Genomic DNA, 18,123 nt, shown 5'->3' on the forward strand with positions numbered 1-18,123 from the left:
AATTTTATGGGTTTAAATCTTCTACAATGGGGATGCTAATAATAATAATATCTATTGCACATGGATTACTCTTCAAAATGTAATACACAGGATTCATATATGAATATGAATATATATATATGTATATAGTCTTTCCCCACGCCATCTGGCATTACCTAGCCCAGCCCAGCTTCAATGTGTCCTGGGATGCTGACAATCAGACTACTGTGTCACCTACCTCTAGAACTCTAGTCCCCCATAGCTGCAGTGAGAAAAGGGAATGTTGATCTTAACTACACTATGGGATGCTTCTTAGATAAATCACTGCGATCAAGAGAATATCAGTGAGAAGAGAAAATTTTCAAGAAGAATCCCAGCAAAGTCTTAAAGCTGATTTTTTTTTCTTACTTCTCCTCTTGATGGTGCTCCTCCTGATCGCTGAGGTCATCATCATCTACCAGATGGCCAAAGGGCTCAGAGGAAATTGACACCATATTTGAAAGGATAACTCTGCTGTCGCTGCTGCCCGTGAGGATCAGCTGATCGTGAGAATGGTTGTAGCGGACGTTCCACACCCTGCGGGATGCAAATGAGCAGCGCTTTAGGTGAACCACTTGGTAGAAATAATGTTAAAAATGCATTGCCAGGGCAGGCCACGGTGGCTCAGCAAGTAAGAATGCTTGCCTGCCAAGCCCAAGGACCCGGGTTCGATTCCTGGTTCCTGCCCAAGCAAAAAAAAAAAAAAAAATGCATTGTCAAGTTGGTTCTGAGGACCAGGCTAAACTGGGACGAAGATTAGGTATTGCCATATGAGTGATCCCACATTATATGGTCTGACTTTATATGGTTACCAACAGAGGGGTATGTTTTTCATATGTTTCTCTAAAACCCTATCTTACATTCCAACAGACAAGAAATACTAAATGTCAATATAAACCCTTAGAGGGAAAAGAAGGCTTATTACTCAATATTCCAGACAGGCTTTCTAAAATTGTAAAAACAAAATCTCCTCCCGAAAAGCAAAATATGAACTCGAGATAACCTGTTATAGTAAACAAAATTATGGCAGCTTCCCAGTAACCAGATGCCACAGGTCCTAAGACAAAAGAACAATGACAGGTTGCCCAGGCTCTAGGAATTGTTCCTTGAGCTTTGATCATTATGATTCAACGTTCTTACCTGCACCTATAGGTCAGCTTTTGTCTTCAGATCAATGCAGAAGCAGCTTATAGGCTTTCAGAGCCCACAAGGGTGCAAGAGGAGGGTGTGTGAAAATATAGCTGGTGGAGGGGTACTCCCTTAGAGCAGCTAGGGAGGACAGTTAAGCATTTCTACATGGACTGCAGTAAATTATAGCAATTTATTAAATTTATTAAAACTGCACACTAGTGTTCTAGGGTATTTTTTATTCATTAATTTATTTTTAATTATAGACGCAATATAGTTTTTGCTAACTAATTCAAATTCTCCAGAGATATAGACTATAGAAAGTGAAAGTCTCCTGGACTGTGCTCCTCCTTGCCTGAGAGAGGATTACTGATGATAGCTTGGCTCTTTCCCTTTCAGACTTTTTCTCTGCACACATATGTATGGTGCATGTATACACATACTCCCCACACTCTGAATAAAAAATGGGATCATACTATACATACCATTCTACAATTTGATTTTTTTCACTTACTGAGCAAAAATTCCCCAGCACATGGAAAACATTCAAATAATAATTTGGAAAAAAATGAATAATCTTGGGCATCTTTCCATATCCATACACATATAGATACTCTCCATTCTTTTTGACAGCTGCATAATCTCCACTGAATGGATGTCACCTAATTTACTTAACCAATCCCCTATTGATGGGCATTTGGGTGGTTTCCAGTTTCCCTCTATCACAAATAATGCTCAGCCGAACATCTGTGCACATTTATTCATTTATTTTTGCATATTTGAGCCAGCACTGTCTCAACAGAAAAGAGACTCTAATGTTTTTCTTCTTTTGCCTAAGTTTATAAATCACAAACACTCAGATTTGGAATTAGTGCTTCTTTAGGAAAAATAAAACTGGGTTGATTGATTGATTCACAGCAGCATAAACTAAGCTAGTTTGTGCTTTTCCAAATGGTAAAGTAATTAGCAAAATAAATTACATAATCCCCCCTTCCCTAAATCAGCATGCAAATAAGTTGCTCTACCAGTGGGAATGCTCCTCGAGTGTCTTCACAGGTTCGGTGACATTTCTAGTGTCCCAAAACTTCACCCTGCAGTCATCTCCACAGCTAGCCAAGTAGTACTGTTTATTGGGATTAAAGTCGAGGTCCCGCACCAGCTGTCCATGGGCATTCTCAATGCAGTATATCTGGCTGATGGAGGAAAAAAAAGGCCAGCATATAAAAATATTAAATGGATTATGAAAAGCCACTGAACTCAGCAGATATGCATTAGTTTCCTAGGACTCTCTCTCAGCCCCCGGCCTTGGCAGTACTCATGGTTCCACTACAGGCAGCTGAGCTTGGGGAAATCCCAGCTTGTGGCGCTCCAGGCTTACAGGGATTGCCTGGCTCCTGTCAAAGTTCCTTTCCCTTGGCTCAAGGAGGCTGGGCACTGGGCCCCAAAAGTGGTTGTTGATGCCAGCTGAGCCTGGCGGCCTTCATTTGAGTGATGACAATGACTGTAATGCATGCTATACATATATTTTTCAGGAATTTATCTGTGATCCTCTGGGAAGCTGTGGAACTGATATTGGTTTTCCAGCTGTCAAAAGTGTTATTTGGTATCTTGAGAATAAGAGTGTGCCAGAGGGACTATGATTGCCACGGAGAAGCTGAGATAAAGTTATGGATAAGACGCCTGACATATCTTGAGAAGGATGTCATGAGAAAAGAAAAGGAAAGAGAAAAGGACAGTGGGAAGAAGGTAAACCATTGTTATTAGTTTTGCAAGATATACAAACACATACATACACATACATATACATACATAAGGAAGAAAAATTTGGAAATGTTATAAAAATAAAAATGAAGGAGACAGTGTTCGTTATTGCTAGATTTGCTCTTTATCTGTTCACAACATTTAAGAATGTCAACATTAGAAGGTACCTCCGAGAGAGTCCAGTGCAATTCACTCAATCTAAAAATGAAGAAACGCAGGCAGAAGGAAGTTGAGTTCAGTCACAAAGTTATTTACAGTGCCATGCACACACACACATACACACCACTTAAGAACAGGTTTTCACTACTCTGATCTGCGTCTTGTAGCCTAGAATCAAGATATTCCACCTATTATGCTGATTCCATCTGATCTTATGAATCCAAGAGAGGGACAGGTCATCCAGTGAGGTTGGAGGGTGGTTTAAAAAAAAAAAGAAGCCCACATGACCTGCTGGGTCCGAATGGAGTAACGGTCAATTCTTTGTTTGGTCTATCAGCTATGCTCTTTCTTATCTGTTTCCTATGCCTATGTGTCACATTGCCATTTCCATTTTCCTCCCTTGGGTGTAATTTAAATCTCTCTTGCAATAGTTTAATTTCTTCACTCTTTATAGCTTCAGTGGGGACGTGAACAACTGAGCATTTTCGTTCCTTGTAATTATCTTTAACATATTTGAAGACACTTATTCAGTGACCTTATATCTCTCTAGTTCTCCAAGGTAGATAAACTCAATTCCTTTCATCTGTTTTTTTTTCCTCCAACATTGGATTTTCTAACCCTAAACCACTTTTAAATCTTTAACCAGTTTTTATATCTTGTATCTTTCCAATATCCTAATATTTTCCCCTAAAATAGGATACCCTAAACCTTAAAACCTTCTCACTGAAAAAAGACAAATGTACAAAATTAAAACTTTGGCCAAGTCTTAGGGAACTGAATGGAGAGTTATGTGTACATTAAGTATTTACTAAAGGTTTTACTGCCTGTTCTAGTGACAGTTATTTTAATATAAAAGTTAAATAATTTCTAGAATAAACATTAAAAGCATCTTGGCTAAATAAAAACTGAAGCTATATGCATAAGGAAAAATAATAGTCAACAAGAAGGAGCTCTGAGACTCATTTCTGTGGTCCAGCTTCCCAGCAGAAGTCAATTAAACATCACAAAGAGACAACACAAGGCAAAATGAGTTAACTGCGAGATACCACCAATCCCAAGCTAAAGATATTTGTTATCTTTTGTTTTGTCAGTAGTGTTAGTCTTTGAGTTTGTTGTCTTTAGATCCTGAAATTCTCCAAGTCCTTTTCAAGAACAATGAAAACAGGGGTAAAGATAAGTGCAGGACACGAAGAAATGGATTTCAGTCAGGATATGCACCATGATATGAGTCTATGGCTTTCAGCTTCTGATTATGAAACCGAATAAACCCTTTGTACAGATATGCACAAGCTGAGGAAAAGGCGATTGATTATTTGTTAGCCCCTGAATTTTCAGAGGAGACATGAAACTAAATTTTAAGTTGCACCCCCACCCTTAAAGGCAACGCAAGTTATTACAAGACATCCGTCTTTTCAGCTTAGTGATAAATTATGGTGTGCTGAGGGGATAAACAGTATCTTAAAAAAGCTTGCACAGGCTTCTGTTGCCATGACAACAGATATGCACACCATCACTCCTTTGCTTATCAAAATCACAACCGGAACAGAAAAATTGCTCTTATTTGTTCCATTAGAACTGCTGGTTGTTGCATATAATTACTTAAATGACAAAATATGATTACCCAATAGGTATGTATCTTGAAGGAACAGCAAGCATCAAAGACAACCAAATAAGAGAGACTTACCCAAGGGGACAGCAATTGTCAACTTTTAGTCATTAATCATGGAGACTAATAATGGTCCATGGTCACCATCTCACTTATGAAGTATTACATAAGCACTGGTCTTAATTTTCCTTATAAGCTGCCACCACTTATGGGATTTCAACATGGAACATTAAACAATCAACTGAGGTATGACGGTTCCACAGCAATGGATAGGCTAGCTTCATTTAGGGTGAAGAAACAAAACAAGATTTATGATGCCCTGCAAAAATGAGATGAAGATAAACAAACCATGTGCCCCCAAATGCATCTGACTTATCATCTCCATCCTAGTCATGGTTTTGTTCAATGAGGGAGGAAAAGGACAAGAAAGAGAGAAGATTCCAGAAGAGGTTCACATTCCTTATTCAAAGGAGAGCTCCAGCATCACTGACCTCATGGTCCGAGTGTCCCAACCTCGGAGGGTGGTGTCATTTGCTGTGGCCACCTGGGTGCAGTTGTGATGGGGGCTCCACCGTCCTGAGGTAAACTTCAGCTGTCCTTTCCCTTCCAAAGATGCTGAACTGGCCAGCTTGGAATTTGGCAATTTTTTTTTCAAGAAAGAAGAAAAGAAAAACAATTTGGATATTTAAACTCTTTTCAGAAAATTCAAGAGGACATCCTGAACTCACAGGAGATTACTGAAATTAATTACAAGAATTAAGAAGCTCTATCTTTGATTTTTTTTCCCTTGAAAGGCCAGAGTGTTTGAACTTTATTTGGAAAAACCTATAAAACCAAACGCAGCAAAAAACAGAAAGCATATTAATATATTCTCTATTAAACAGGTCTTGCTTACAAGTATATGATTAGAGATAATCTGCTCAAACTTGAAAAAAAATAACTCAAACATGTTTTTTTTCCAAAGACAAAACCAAGTATAAAGTACACATGACCAATTCTGAAATTACAAAAGGAAAAACAGATTTTACTTAATCAAATATTGTTGTAAATACACATCACCTTCCCTCTCTATATTTTGAGGATTAATAACATGGAGGTTAATTAAATCTCACTAGACCAGAGAACTAACTGACGAAGACTTTGCCTTGACCCACGGGGAACTGTCTCTTGGGGTATCAAAATCTATGTCTACCTGAAAAAAGAGAGGAGCTCCTGGTTGTGAGGCTGGGACAAGAGCTCCCACTTCTAATCTTGTTTCCCCCACTCACCCCACCCATCAGTCAGTCTGGGATTTTATACCCAAAGGCAGAGCATATTTGCTTCCCTCTTTATTTCCATTTTTTTGGCTTGACACTCTGTTCATTAGAGACTTCCAAAGGCAGAGAGAGAGTTTAGGCTGAGCCTGTAGTACTCTCTAAAGCACCTACCTGCCAAATTCCCCCTCACATTCTGACTCCAATCATCTCTAAGGAGGTTGTGAAATTCCCCCCAGCAGAAACAGTTCCACAATCATTTAATGCATTTTAAGTTTTTCAGAGGGACCTGAAGGCGCCACAGAGCCAGCCAAGTTGGCTGGTCGTTGCAGTTCCATAAGTATCATAGCTCTGATTAAAGAGTCCCGCCAGGGACTGGGGAAGGGAAGACAAAACGAGCAGCTAGAATGGCAGTTAGGGATCACTAGTGATTATTCAGGGTCCTAGGGACGTAATGGTTTATTCATTCATTGTGCCTCTTGCAGAGCAGGGCCAGGGTTAGGATCCAGAGGTTCAAGGATGAGCAAAGGATGGTTACATGTCCCCATGAAGCCAGCAGGCTAGTGAGGGAGACAGACATGTCAGCTGGGAAACTAAGAAGCCACTTGGGAGGTCCTATTACACACAGAAGACAAAGTGCTAGAGGGCCAAAAGAGGATAGAGAAAGGTACACCTAGAAAGGTAACTAGGTGCTCAGTGTTCCTGCCTATAGAGAGTAGGAGACACTCCATCTCCATCAATGTGCTCAGCCAACCTAAAGAATCCTGAGTCCGCTGATTCAGCACTAACAGGGCAGGGTATAATTGATCAGGAACTTGGGTTGGTTGATGACTGCTTCAGGAGAATGAACCACTGATATTATTTGCACAATGGTTATGCCTCTGTCTTTAGTTGTTTTGTTTTCTTTTTTAAGGGAGAGGCTCCACAATTCTCAAAGTGACCTGTATACGATCCAGTAAGGATTATGAACTGATGTTAGCAGCTGGGGGTAAGAGGAAAAGAAGGCAGAGGAAGACATAACCCTAGAGGAAGGGTGTCTCAGAATCACTGGGTGGGAGGGGGGGAGCTTTGAAAACCTCATGTATGGCTTTACAAAGACTGCTATTCCCATCCTGCACCCCCCATGTGAGAACTACCCCTGTCCCAGATGGGGCTTTGTTCCCAGCTATGCTAGCAAGGAAAAAAGTGATTCCCATTGTTCAGGAGTGTAGCCTAGGCTGTACAGACCTTACAGCTTTGAAAAGCACCCACATTATTCCAAAGAGGGCAGAGGAAATGGCACAGGACAACTCAGAATTTTTGGAGCTCATAATGCTGTTTGCTGCATCCTGAGACAGGGTGAGCCTCCTGTAACCAGGCAAAAACCAGTTTAGGTGGATAACATTTACAACCAAACCCACCCGTCTTGAGCATAGAAGGTAAAAAGGGAACTGCTCATGACTGGTGCAAGTGCAATTCAGCCCAGGAAAATATTATGACTAAGGTGTGTGCATGTGTGTATGTATGTTGGGGGTGTGATGCTCAGGGGGGGTTTTAACTAGAAAGCCTTTATAAAATCAAATAAAACTGAAGAAGAACAAAGGAATGTCAGTATTGCAGGGTGTTGAAAATAGATGGTCATCCATATTTTAAAACTTTAACTTCTGTGTGAGAATAAAGGGAGAAATGTTTATTTGGTACAAAATTTATATTTTGACCAGTGCATTTTCTAATTTAACTTGTATGGTCAGTTTAATTGAATACCGTACATGGAACCTTGAATAGGGCATGAGATTTCTTTTTTCTTCTTCTTTTTTCTTTTTTTCCATGGGCAGGCACCGGGAATCGAACCTGGGTCCTCCGGCATGGCAGGCAAGCATTCTTGCCTGCTGAGCCACCGTGGCCCGTCCAGGGCATGAGATTTTGTTGGATTGTCCAGGTTAGTGTGATGCCTAGATAAATTCCAAAGTGATATGAATGGTGAATAAAGAAGTATTCGCAAAGCTAGAAAAGGGGAAATATTCAACTTCCCCATTTAGAGAATTCCTGATACTGTCACAAGCAGTGGGAACAACCAAATCAATAGGCTGAGCCCTCAATCTTGGGATTCACCCCTATGAAACTTATCCCTGCAAAGGATAGGCTAAGCCTATTCAAAATCAGGCCTAAGAGTCACCCCCAGAGAACCTCTTTTGTTACTTAGATGTGGCTTCTCTTTCTCTCTAAGCCGACATGGTAAGCAAACCCACTGCCCTCCCCCTCTACATGGGACATGACTCCCAGGGGTATAAACCTTCCTGGCAATGTGGGACAGAAATTCTGGGATGAGCTGGGACTCAGCATCAAGGGATTGAGAAAACCTTCTCGACCAAAAGGGGGAAGACAGAAATGAAACAAAACAAAGTGTCAGTGGCTGAGAGATTTCAAACAAAGTTGAGAGGTTATCTTGGAGATTATTTTTATGCATTATATAGATATCCTCTTTTTAGTTTAGATTAGAGTGGCTAGAGGAAGTACCTGAAACTGAAGTGCTGTGTTCCAGTAGCCATGTTCCTTGAAGATGATCGTATAGTGATATTGCTTTTACAATGTGACTGTGTGATTGTGAAAACCTTGTGTTTCATACTCCTTTTATCTATGGTATGGATGATGAGTAAAAAATACAGATAAAAAATAAACAAATAATGGGGGAACAAACGTTAAAATAAACTGAGTAGACTGAAATACTAGTGGTCAAAGAGAGGGAGGGGTAAGGGGTAAGGTATATATGAGTTTTTTTATTTTGTTGGAGAGATACAAATGTTCAAAAAAATGATCATGGTTATGCATACACAACTATGTGATGATATTGTGAGCCACTGATTGCATACCATGTATAGAATGTTCATATGTCAAGAATGTTTGTTAAGGTTTAAGAAAATTAAAATCAAAATTAAAAATCAAATGAAACAATACTGGAAGAAGCCTGAGTTGAGGTGACTGCTGCAGCACAGAACAGAAAGGATGTGGAATTGTCAATGAAATATAAAGAGGTCACAATCTAATCTAAGTGTAAAAGCACTATAGGATTACAATTACATAGGCTAAAGACTGCCTTTTCTCTTCTCAACAAGAGGCATCCAAACTTCAGAGGCAGTAAATATGGAGGCTGAAGTTGAAAAAAAAAAAAAGCACCAAACTTTCTGTTTTATAAAAATACACCGTGGTGGAATTCGAGAATGCAGGAAGAGGAACGTCGGGCAGTTCGCGAGGCAGCCGCGATGGGCTGAAGATGGGGATGGTAGTCGTAGCTTTGATGAAGGAACTGAACTTCAGAGAAGTTATCTGCCCAAGTTGCAGAGGAGACATGAGTCTCTCTGACACCGATGCCTGCTTCCCATGCTGCCTTGTTCTTCCAGTTCCTCCTCCAGAGCAACTACTAGGTGAACAGAAACAGTGCAGAACAGCTCCCGGGGCCACGGCAGGGAATGGACACACAGCGTACCCCAGTCTGGACTGGCTAGTCTGACTGCGAGACTCGGCTGCGGTGAGATCCCCGAGCAGTGCGCGATTCCCCAAGCTGCAGCAGCTGGCGGCCGGAGCACCTCCCTCCCTCCTTCCTGGGCCGGCTGAGAGTCTCGGAGAGGCAAGTTTCCCAAGCCACGGTGGCCGGCGCCCCTCTTTTGCGGGTGGCTTCCTGGACCGGCTACGAGTCTCGGATCAGAGGGCTACCCAAGCAGCGGTGGCCGGCAACCGGTGCCCCTCCCCCGCGGGCGGCTTCCTGGTCCGGTGGCGAGTTCCCCGGGCCGCGGCGGCCGGCGACCAACACCCCTCCAGGGAGAGGAGGGAATTTCCAACAGTGGCAGGGATGGGTCCAACCAAACACCAATAGGGGCATTTATAAAGGAGCCACAGGGTCCTCTCAAGCCACGGCGGCTGATGCCCCCACCACGCGCGGCCCCCCGGACCACTGAGAGAATTGGATCGGAAATCCCCAGGCTGTGGAGAACGGTGACCAAAGGGATCCCTTTCAAACACGTGAGACAAACGTGTGCCACGAGCGCCACCTACTGGGCAGGATAAGAAAAACAGAACCCAGAGATTTCACAGAAAAATCTTACAACCTTGTTGGGTCCGACACCCAGGGAAATCTGACTAAATGCCCAGACGCCAGCAGCAGAAGATAACGGTCCACGCTCAGAAGACTGAGAATATGGCACAGTCAAAGGAACAAACCAATAGTTCAAATGAGATACAGGAGCTGAGACAACTAATGCTGAATATACGAACAGAAATGGAAAACCTCTTCAAAAATGAAATCGATAAATTGAGGGAGGACATAAAGAAGACATGGGCTGAACAAAAAGAAGAAATAGAAAAACTGAAAAAACAAATCACAGAACTTATGGAAGTGAAGGATAAAGTAGAAAAGATGGAAAAAACAATGGATACCTACAATGATAGATTTAAAGAGACAGAAGATAGAATTAGTGATTTGGAGGATGGAACATCTGAATTCCAAAAAGAAACAGAAACTATCGGGAAAAGAATGGAAAAATTTGAACAGGGTATCAGGGAACTCAAGGACAATATGAACCGCACAAATATATGTGTTTGTAGGTATCCCAGAAGGAGAAGAGAAGGGAAAAGGAGGAGAAAAACTAATGGAAGAAATTATCACTGAAAATTTCCCAACTCTTATGAAAGACCTAAAATTACAGATCTAAGAAGTGCAGTGCACCCCAAAGAGATTAGACCCAAATAGGCGTTCTCCAAGACACTTACTAGTTAGAATGTCAGAGGTCAAAGAGAAAGAGAGGATCTTGAAAGTAGCAAGAGAAAAACAATCCATCACATACAAGGGAGACCCAATAAGACTATGTGTAGATTTCTCAGGAGAAACCATGGAAGCTAGAAGACAGTGGGATGATATATTTAAATTACTAAAAGAGAAAAACTGCCAACCAAGACTCTTATAGCCAGCAAAATTGTCCTTCATAAATGAGGGAGAAATTAAAACATTCTCAGACAAAAAGTCACTGAGAGAATTTGTGACCAAGAGACCAGCTCTGCAAGAAATACTAAAGGGAGCACTAGAGTCAGATACAAAAAGACAGAACAGAGAGGTATGGAGAAGAGTGTAGAAAGAAGGAAAATCAGATATGATATATATAATACAAAAGGCAAAATGTTAGAGGAAAATATTATCCAAACAGTAATAACACTAAATGTTAATGGACTGAATTCCCCAATCAAAAGATATAGATTGGCAGAATGGATTAAAAAACAGGATCCTTCTATATGCTGCCTACAGGAAACACGTCTTAGACCCAAAGATAAACATAGGTTGAAAGTGGGAGGTTGGGAAAAGATATTTCATGCAAATAACAACCAGAAAAGAGCAGGAGTGGCTATACTAATATCCAACAAATTAGACTTCAAATGTAAAACAGTTAAAAGAGACAAAGAAGGACACTATATACTAATAAAAGGAACAATTAAACAAGAAGACATAACAATCATAAATATTTACGCACCGAACCAGAATGCCCCAAAATACGTGAGGAATACACTGCAAACACTGAAAAGGGAAATAGACTCATACACCATAATAGTTGGAGACTTCAATTCACCACTCTCATCAATGGACAGAACATCTAGACAGAGGATCAATAAAGAAATAGAGAATCTGAATATTACTATAAATGAGCTAGACTTAACAGACATTTATAGGACATTACATCCCACATCAGCAGGATACACCTTTTTCTCAAGTGCTCATGGATCATTCTCAAAGATAGACCATATGCTGGGTCACAAAGCAAGTCTTAACAAATTTAAAAAGATTGAAATCATACACAACACTTTCTCGGATCATAAAGGAATGAAGTTGGAAATCAATAATAGGCAGAATGCCAGAAAATTCACAAATACGTGGAGGCTCAACAACACACTCTTAAACAACGAGTGGGTCAAAGAAGAAATTGCAAGAGAAATTAGCAAATACCTCGAGGCAAATGAAAATGAAAACACAACATATCAAAACTTATGGGACGCAGCAAAGGCAGTGCTAAGAGGGAAATTTATTGCCCTAAATGCCTATATCAGAAAAGAAGAAAAGGCAAAAATGCAGGAATTAACTGTCCACTTGGAAGAACTGGAGAAAAAACAGCAAACTACTCCCAAAGCAAGCAAAAGGAAAGAAATAATAAAGATTAGAGCAGAAATAAATGAAATTGAAAACATGAAAACAATAGAGAAAATCAATAAGACCAGAAGTTGGTTCTACGAGAAAATCAATAAGATTGATGGCCCTTAGCAAAACTGACAAAAAGAAGAGGATGCAAATAAATAAGATCAGAAATGGAAGAGAAGACATAACTACTGACCTCACAGAAATAAAGGAGGTAATAACAGGATACGATGAACAACTTTACGCTAATAAATACAACAATTTAGATGAAATGGACGGGTTCCTGGAAAGACATGAACAACCAACTTTGACTCAAGAAGACATAGATGACCTCAACAAACCAATCACAAGTAAAGAAATTGAATTAGTCATTCAAAAGCTTCCTAAAAAGAAAAGTCCAGGACCAGACAGCTTCACATGTGAATTCTATCAAACATTCCAGAAAGAATTAGTACCAACTCTCCTCAAACTCTTCAAAAAAATCGAAGTGGAGGGAAAACTACCTAATTCATTCTACGAAGACAACATCACCCTCATACCAAAACCAGGCAAAGATATTACAAAAAAAGAAAACTACAGACCAATCTCTCTAATGAATATAGATGCAAAAATCCTCAATAAAATTCTAGCAAATTGTATCCAACAACACATTAAAAGAATTATACATCATGACCAAGTAGGATTCATCCCAGGTATGCAAGGATGGTTCAACATAAGAAAATCAATTAATGTAATACACCATATCAACAAATCAAAGCAGAAAAATCACATGATCATCTCAATTGATGCAGAGAAGGCATTTGACAAGATTTAACATACTTTCCTGTTGAAAACACTTCAAAAGATAGGAATACAAGGGAACTTCCTTAAAATGATAGAGGGAATATATGAAAAACCCACAGCTAATATCATCTTCAATGGGGAAAAATTGAAAACTTTCCCTCTAAGATCAGGAACAAGACAAAGATGTCCACTATCACCACTATTATTCAACATTGGGTTGGAGGTTCTAGCCAGAGCAATTAGACAAGAAAAAGAAGTACAAGGCATCAAAATTGGAAAGGAAGAAGTAAAACTATCACTGTTTGCAGATGATATGATACTATACGTCGAAAACCCGGAAAAATCCACAACAAAACTACTAGAGCTAATAAATGAGTACAGCAAAGTAGCAGGTTACAAGATCAGCATTCAAAAATCTGTAGCATTTCTATACACTAGTAATGAACAAGCGGAGGGGGAAATCAAGAAACAAATCCCATTTAGAATTGCAACTAAAAGAATGAAATACCTAGGAATAAATTTAACTAAAGAGACAAAAAACATATACAAAGAAAACTACAAAAAACTGTTAAAAGAAATCACAGAAGACCTAAATAGATGGAAGGGCATACCGTGTTCACGGATTGGAAGACTAAATATAGTTAAGATGTCAATCCTACCTAAATTGATTTACAGATTCAATGCAATACCAATCAAAATCCCAACAACTTATTTTTCAGAAATAGAAAAACCAATAAGCAAATTTATCTGGAAGGGCAGGGTGCCCCGAATTGCTAAAAACATCTTGAGGAAAAAAAACGAAGACGGAGGTCTTGCGCTGCCTGACTTTAAGGCATATTATGAAGCCACAGTGGTCAAAACAGCATGGTATTGGCATAAAGATAGATGTATCGGCCAATGGAATTGAATAGAGTGCTCAGATATAGACCCTCTCATCTATGCACATTTGATGTTTGATAAGGCAGTCAAGCCAACTCACCTGGGACAGAACAGTCTCTTCAATAAATGGTGCCTACAGAACTGGATATCCATATGCAAAAGAATGAAAGAAGACCCATCTCTCACACCCTATACAAAAGTTAACTCAAAATGGATCAAAGATCTAAACATTAGGTCTAAGACCATAAAACAGTTAGAGGAAAATGTAGGGAGATATCTTATGAATCTTACAACAGGAGGCGGTTTTATGGACCTTAAACCTAAAGCAAGAGCACTGAAGAAGGAAATAAATAAATGGGAACTCCTCAAAATCAAACACTTCTGTGCATCAAAGAACTTCATCAAGAAAGTAGAAAGACAGCCTACACAATGGGAGACAATATTTGGAAATGACATATCAGATAAAGGTCTAGTATCCAGAATTTATAAAGAGATTGTTCAACTCAACAACAAAAAGACAGCCAACCCAATTACAAAATGGGAAAAGGACTTGAACAGACACCTATCAGAAGAGGACATACAAATGGCAAAAAGGCACATGAAGAGATGCTCAATGTCCCTGGCCATTAGAGAAATGCAAATCAAAACCACAATGAGATATCATCTCACACCCACCAGAATGGCCATTATCAACAAAACAGAAAATGACAAGTGCTGGAGAGGATGCGGTGAAAGAGGCACACTTATCCACTGTTGGTGGGAATGTCAAATGGTGCAACCACTGTGGAAGGCAGTTTGGCGGTTCCTCAAAAAGCTGAATATAGAATTGCCATACGACCCAGCAATACCATTGCTGGGAATCTACTCAAAGGAATTAAGGGCAAAAACTCAAACGGACATTTGCACACCAATGTTTATAGCAGCATTATTTACAATTGCAAAGAGATGGAAACAGCCAAAATGTCCATCAACAGACGAGTGGCTAAACAAAATGTGGTATATACATACGATGGAATATTATGCAGCTTTAAGACAGGATAAACTTATGAAGCATGTAATAACATGGATGGACCTAGAGAACATTATGCTGAGTGAGTCTAGCCAAAAACTAAAAGACAAACACTGTATGGTCCCAATGATGTGAATCGACATTCGAGAATAAACTTGGAATATGTCATTGGTAACAGAGTCCAGCAGGAGTTAGAAACAGGGTAAGATAATGGGTAATTGGAGCTGAAGGGATACAGACTGTGCAACAGGACTAGATACAAAAACTCAAAAATGGACAGCACAATAATACCTAATTGTAAAGTAATCATGTTAAAACACTGAATGAAGCTGCATCTGAGCTATAGGTTTTTGTTTTGTTTTGTTTTTTACTATTATTACTTTTATTTTTTTCTCTATATTAACATTCTATATCTTTTTCGGTTGTGTTGCTAGTTCTTCTAAACCGATGCAAATGTACTAAGAAATGATGATCATACATCTATGTGATGATGTTAAGAATTACTGATTGCATATGTAGAATGGTATGATTTCTAAATGTTGGGTTAATTTCTTCTTTTCCGTTAATTGATAATAATAAAAAAAATACACCGTGGTGGAGAAGAGGAAGAGATTGGAGACCCAAAAATCATCCTGGTTTAGAAGATGAAAGAGGGATGATCATCATTAAGGAGTGTGTAAATGTACACAAGTGGATCAAGTCTTAGTCCAAGCTAAGAAGCAGTTAGGGCCATGGCTAGGAGAAGGCTGAAACAGTAGAGTACACAAAGGGTCATACTAGGAAGAGATTGAATCTCTATCTTTAATTACTAAAATCTGGCTACAATATTTAGGAAACTCATTTTTAGGAACCAGGAGCCAGCAACCTAGTCCACTGGTGGTAAAAGCCAGGAGAAGATGGGGACACCCAGAGACCTGCAGATGGTAACAGGGGACCTGGCAACGAACCTGCTCACTGCAGGTCTCACGATGGGCAGATGTGCCCACAAACCCCAGAAAGTTTATGAAAATGACTCTTACTAAAATAGGCAAAATGAAAGCTTGACTATCCCAGGCTAGACAAATACAGGCATTGCTAAAACCATCTCTTACTGCCTACGAGGTGGAAGCTCCTCTAGATTTTTGGAAATCTTCTTTGGAAATCCTCTACTGATGTCTCAATATTGGATATTTCTGGGAAAAAAATATCCCATTCCTTCTCCAGGGAGCCTGGTTCCGTTAAGAAATATGATAGTGATGACATTTTAAAATATGACTTTTCAGTATGAATTTCCCTTTTTTAGTAACCATTTCAGTTACTAGTCACTGACCCTAGTGCATGCTGATCAAACCCACCAAAAGGAAGTACTTCACTCTTCTCTCTGAATAGTGAACTTGTCCCAGAAAACCTTTCACCAAAAATGCATTTTTCTTCCTGCTTTACTGATTTAGCATATTATTTAGACTATGAGTATCCAGTCTTGGCATTTTATAGCCCTTACTAAACTCCATGTTACCTTTTTCTTCCATACAAGCCACAAGCACTGTGCCCCCTTAAAAGGAATTGAAAGCTTTAAAGAATAACGGTAAAGAAAGTAATAGATTGAATGTGTTTGTGCACGTGAGTATCTGGAAAACAGCACCTTGTGCATTATTGAGATTCGGGATAATGATGGCTACACTGATCATTCAAGGGGCAATTTCTAGGAAAATGCTTAGACAGGGAGTCCTTGCAGTCTGGCACGATTGCACCAATCGATCCTGATGCTCTCCCTGCTGCTTCTCCAGGCTGAGCTGTTACCATGCTCCTTCCCCATATTTCTGAGCTGTTACCCTTTGGGACCTGAGGGTCTCCAAACCAGCTTCTCAGTACCTGGCTCCACAGCCCATCCTACCCCTCCCCTTCCCCACACAATCATCAAAACTTTTTCTTCTTCAGAAAAGGCTGGAAGCTTTTGTCTCATAGTATCCCAGTTAAAATATTTGTTCCATCATTTTACCAAGTGTGGCTTATTAATCCTCTCTCTACAGAAAATTAAAGGATTATTTCTGCTCCATTCAAGAGATATTTATTGCATTCTTACCATGTGAAAGATACTTGGGAGGCATGGTATGACCACAAAGAGGAAAGAAACAGAAATAAGTTACTAGGAAATAAAGCAGAAATTAAAGAGAAGTGCCAAGTGCTTTGGGGATTCAGAGGAGAGATGATATTCAACATGATGGGAGGAGAGGGAAGATTGCAGGGAGCAGGCATCCTTTTAAGATAGGCCTTGGGGAACGTGTAGAATGTTGAAAGGCAGAAACAGGAGAGATTGCAGCAATGGATAGAAGGCAGGAACCAGAAAAATGCAAACATATTTGGAGACTACCAGACAGTCCACTTTAGCTTAAATACAGAAGCATTAAGCAGGAAATTTAGGTTGTGGCCCTGAGAACCAGGTTGAAACATTTGCAGTTAATACTCTGGCAAGTGATGGGGAGTCACTGACAATTTTTAAGTGGGGCAGAGACACACAGCAAGAGCCCTGCTTTTGGAAAATGGATCTGGCAGTCATGTATGGAAGAATTGGAGGACAGAGCCTGGAGGCAAGATCTCAATTTAAGGACTAAAGCCAAAGTCCAGGCAAGGTGTCAGGAACTAGAATAGTGATTGTTGAAACAGAAACAGATTGTGAGTGATGTGCAAAGAGACCTCCCATGACAAACCAGTACCTGTAGTCTGTGCACTCTTCCCAGGACTACTGGCAGCTCATGCAAAGCAGGTCACAGTTGCCCTTGCCCTTAGCACAGGAACCTACTTTGAATTAGCTTGAGCAGAAAGGGAAATTTAATAAATGAAACATGGAATGGTGCAAGAAAATCAAGGTCAGAAATACAGTTGATCTTCAGGAATAATAAGCCCCAAGGACTCGGTGCCATGAAGACTCATCTCTGCTTCTCTCTATACACCTTCTTTGCTTTCCTCTTTCTCACTCTCTCTTGCTTTTGTTCTACATGAGCTTACCCAGGTACATGCATCAGGAAATAAAGCTGCCCAGTGTGCCCAAGCTTAACATCCCACAAACCAAGCATCCAAGGAGATACTGAGCTGACACCTAGCTGATGCTCAGCTCTTATTCCCAAATTCCTGGATAGGACTTCAATAGGCTTAGCCTGGGTCAGGTGCCAAGTGGGTAGTCATAAAGAAAAAAGCAGATTTTGTGGGAATTATGGGCACAGCAGTGGGGAGACGGGAGGAGTTATTTAAAAAGTGGGGGATACTCTGCTAATAAAATAATAGCGGTCTTCCTACACTTTCTATTTCACTGTAACAGATTTTGCAGCTTTCTTTTCTTTTATAACCATTGCAGCATACAATGCTGCAAATTCAGTTGCAAAGGTACAATTATTTTCAG

General features: G+C 40.0%; 1 protein-coding gene across 7 annotated transcripts in view; it reads right to left on the reverse strand.

Annotated features, from left to right (window-relative positions):
- EIPR1 (EARP complex and GARP complex interacting protein 1) overlaps positions 1 to 18,123 on the reverse strand; it is a 242,379-nt gene that overhangs the window by 4,025 nt on the left and 220,231 nt on the right. For 6 of the 7 annotated variants that reach the window (XM_077153076.1, XM_077153073.1, XM_077153075.1 and 3 more), the window contains 3 exons: positions 5,164 to 5,300; positions 2,172 to 2,339; positions 388 to 555 (listed from right to left, as the gene is read on the reverse strand). In XM_077153076.1, the coding sequence (XP_077009191.1) occupies positions 388 to 555; positions 2,172 to 2,339; positions 5,164 to 5,300 (473 nt within the window). The remainder of the gene's footprint in view (positions 1 to 387; positions 556 to 2,171; positions 2,340 to 5,163; positions 5,301 to 18,123) is intronic. The other variant, XM_077153077.1, reaches the window with a different exon arrangement.

The sequence above is a fragment of the Tamandua tetradactyla genome, chromosome 3, assembly GCF_023851605.1.
Source record: "Tamandua tetradactyla isolate mTamTet1 chromosome 3, mTamTet1.pri, whole genome shotgun sequence".
Taxonomy (NCBI): domain Eukaryota; kingdom Metazoa; phylum Chordata; class Mammalia; order Pilosa; family Myrmecophagidae; genus Tamandua; species Tamandua tetradactyla.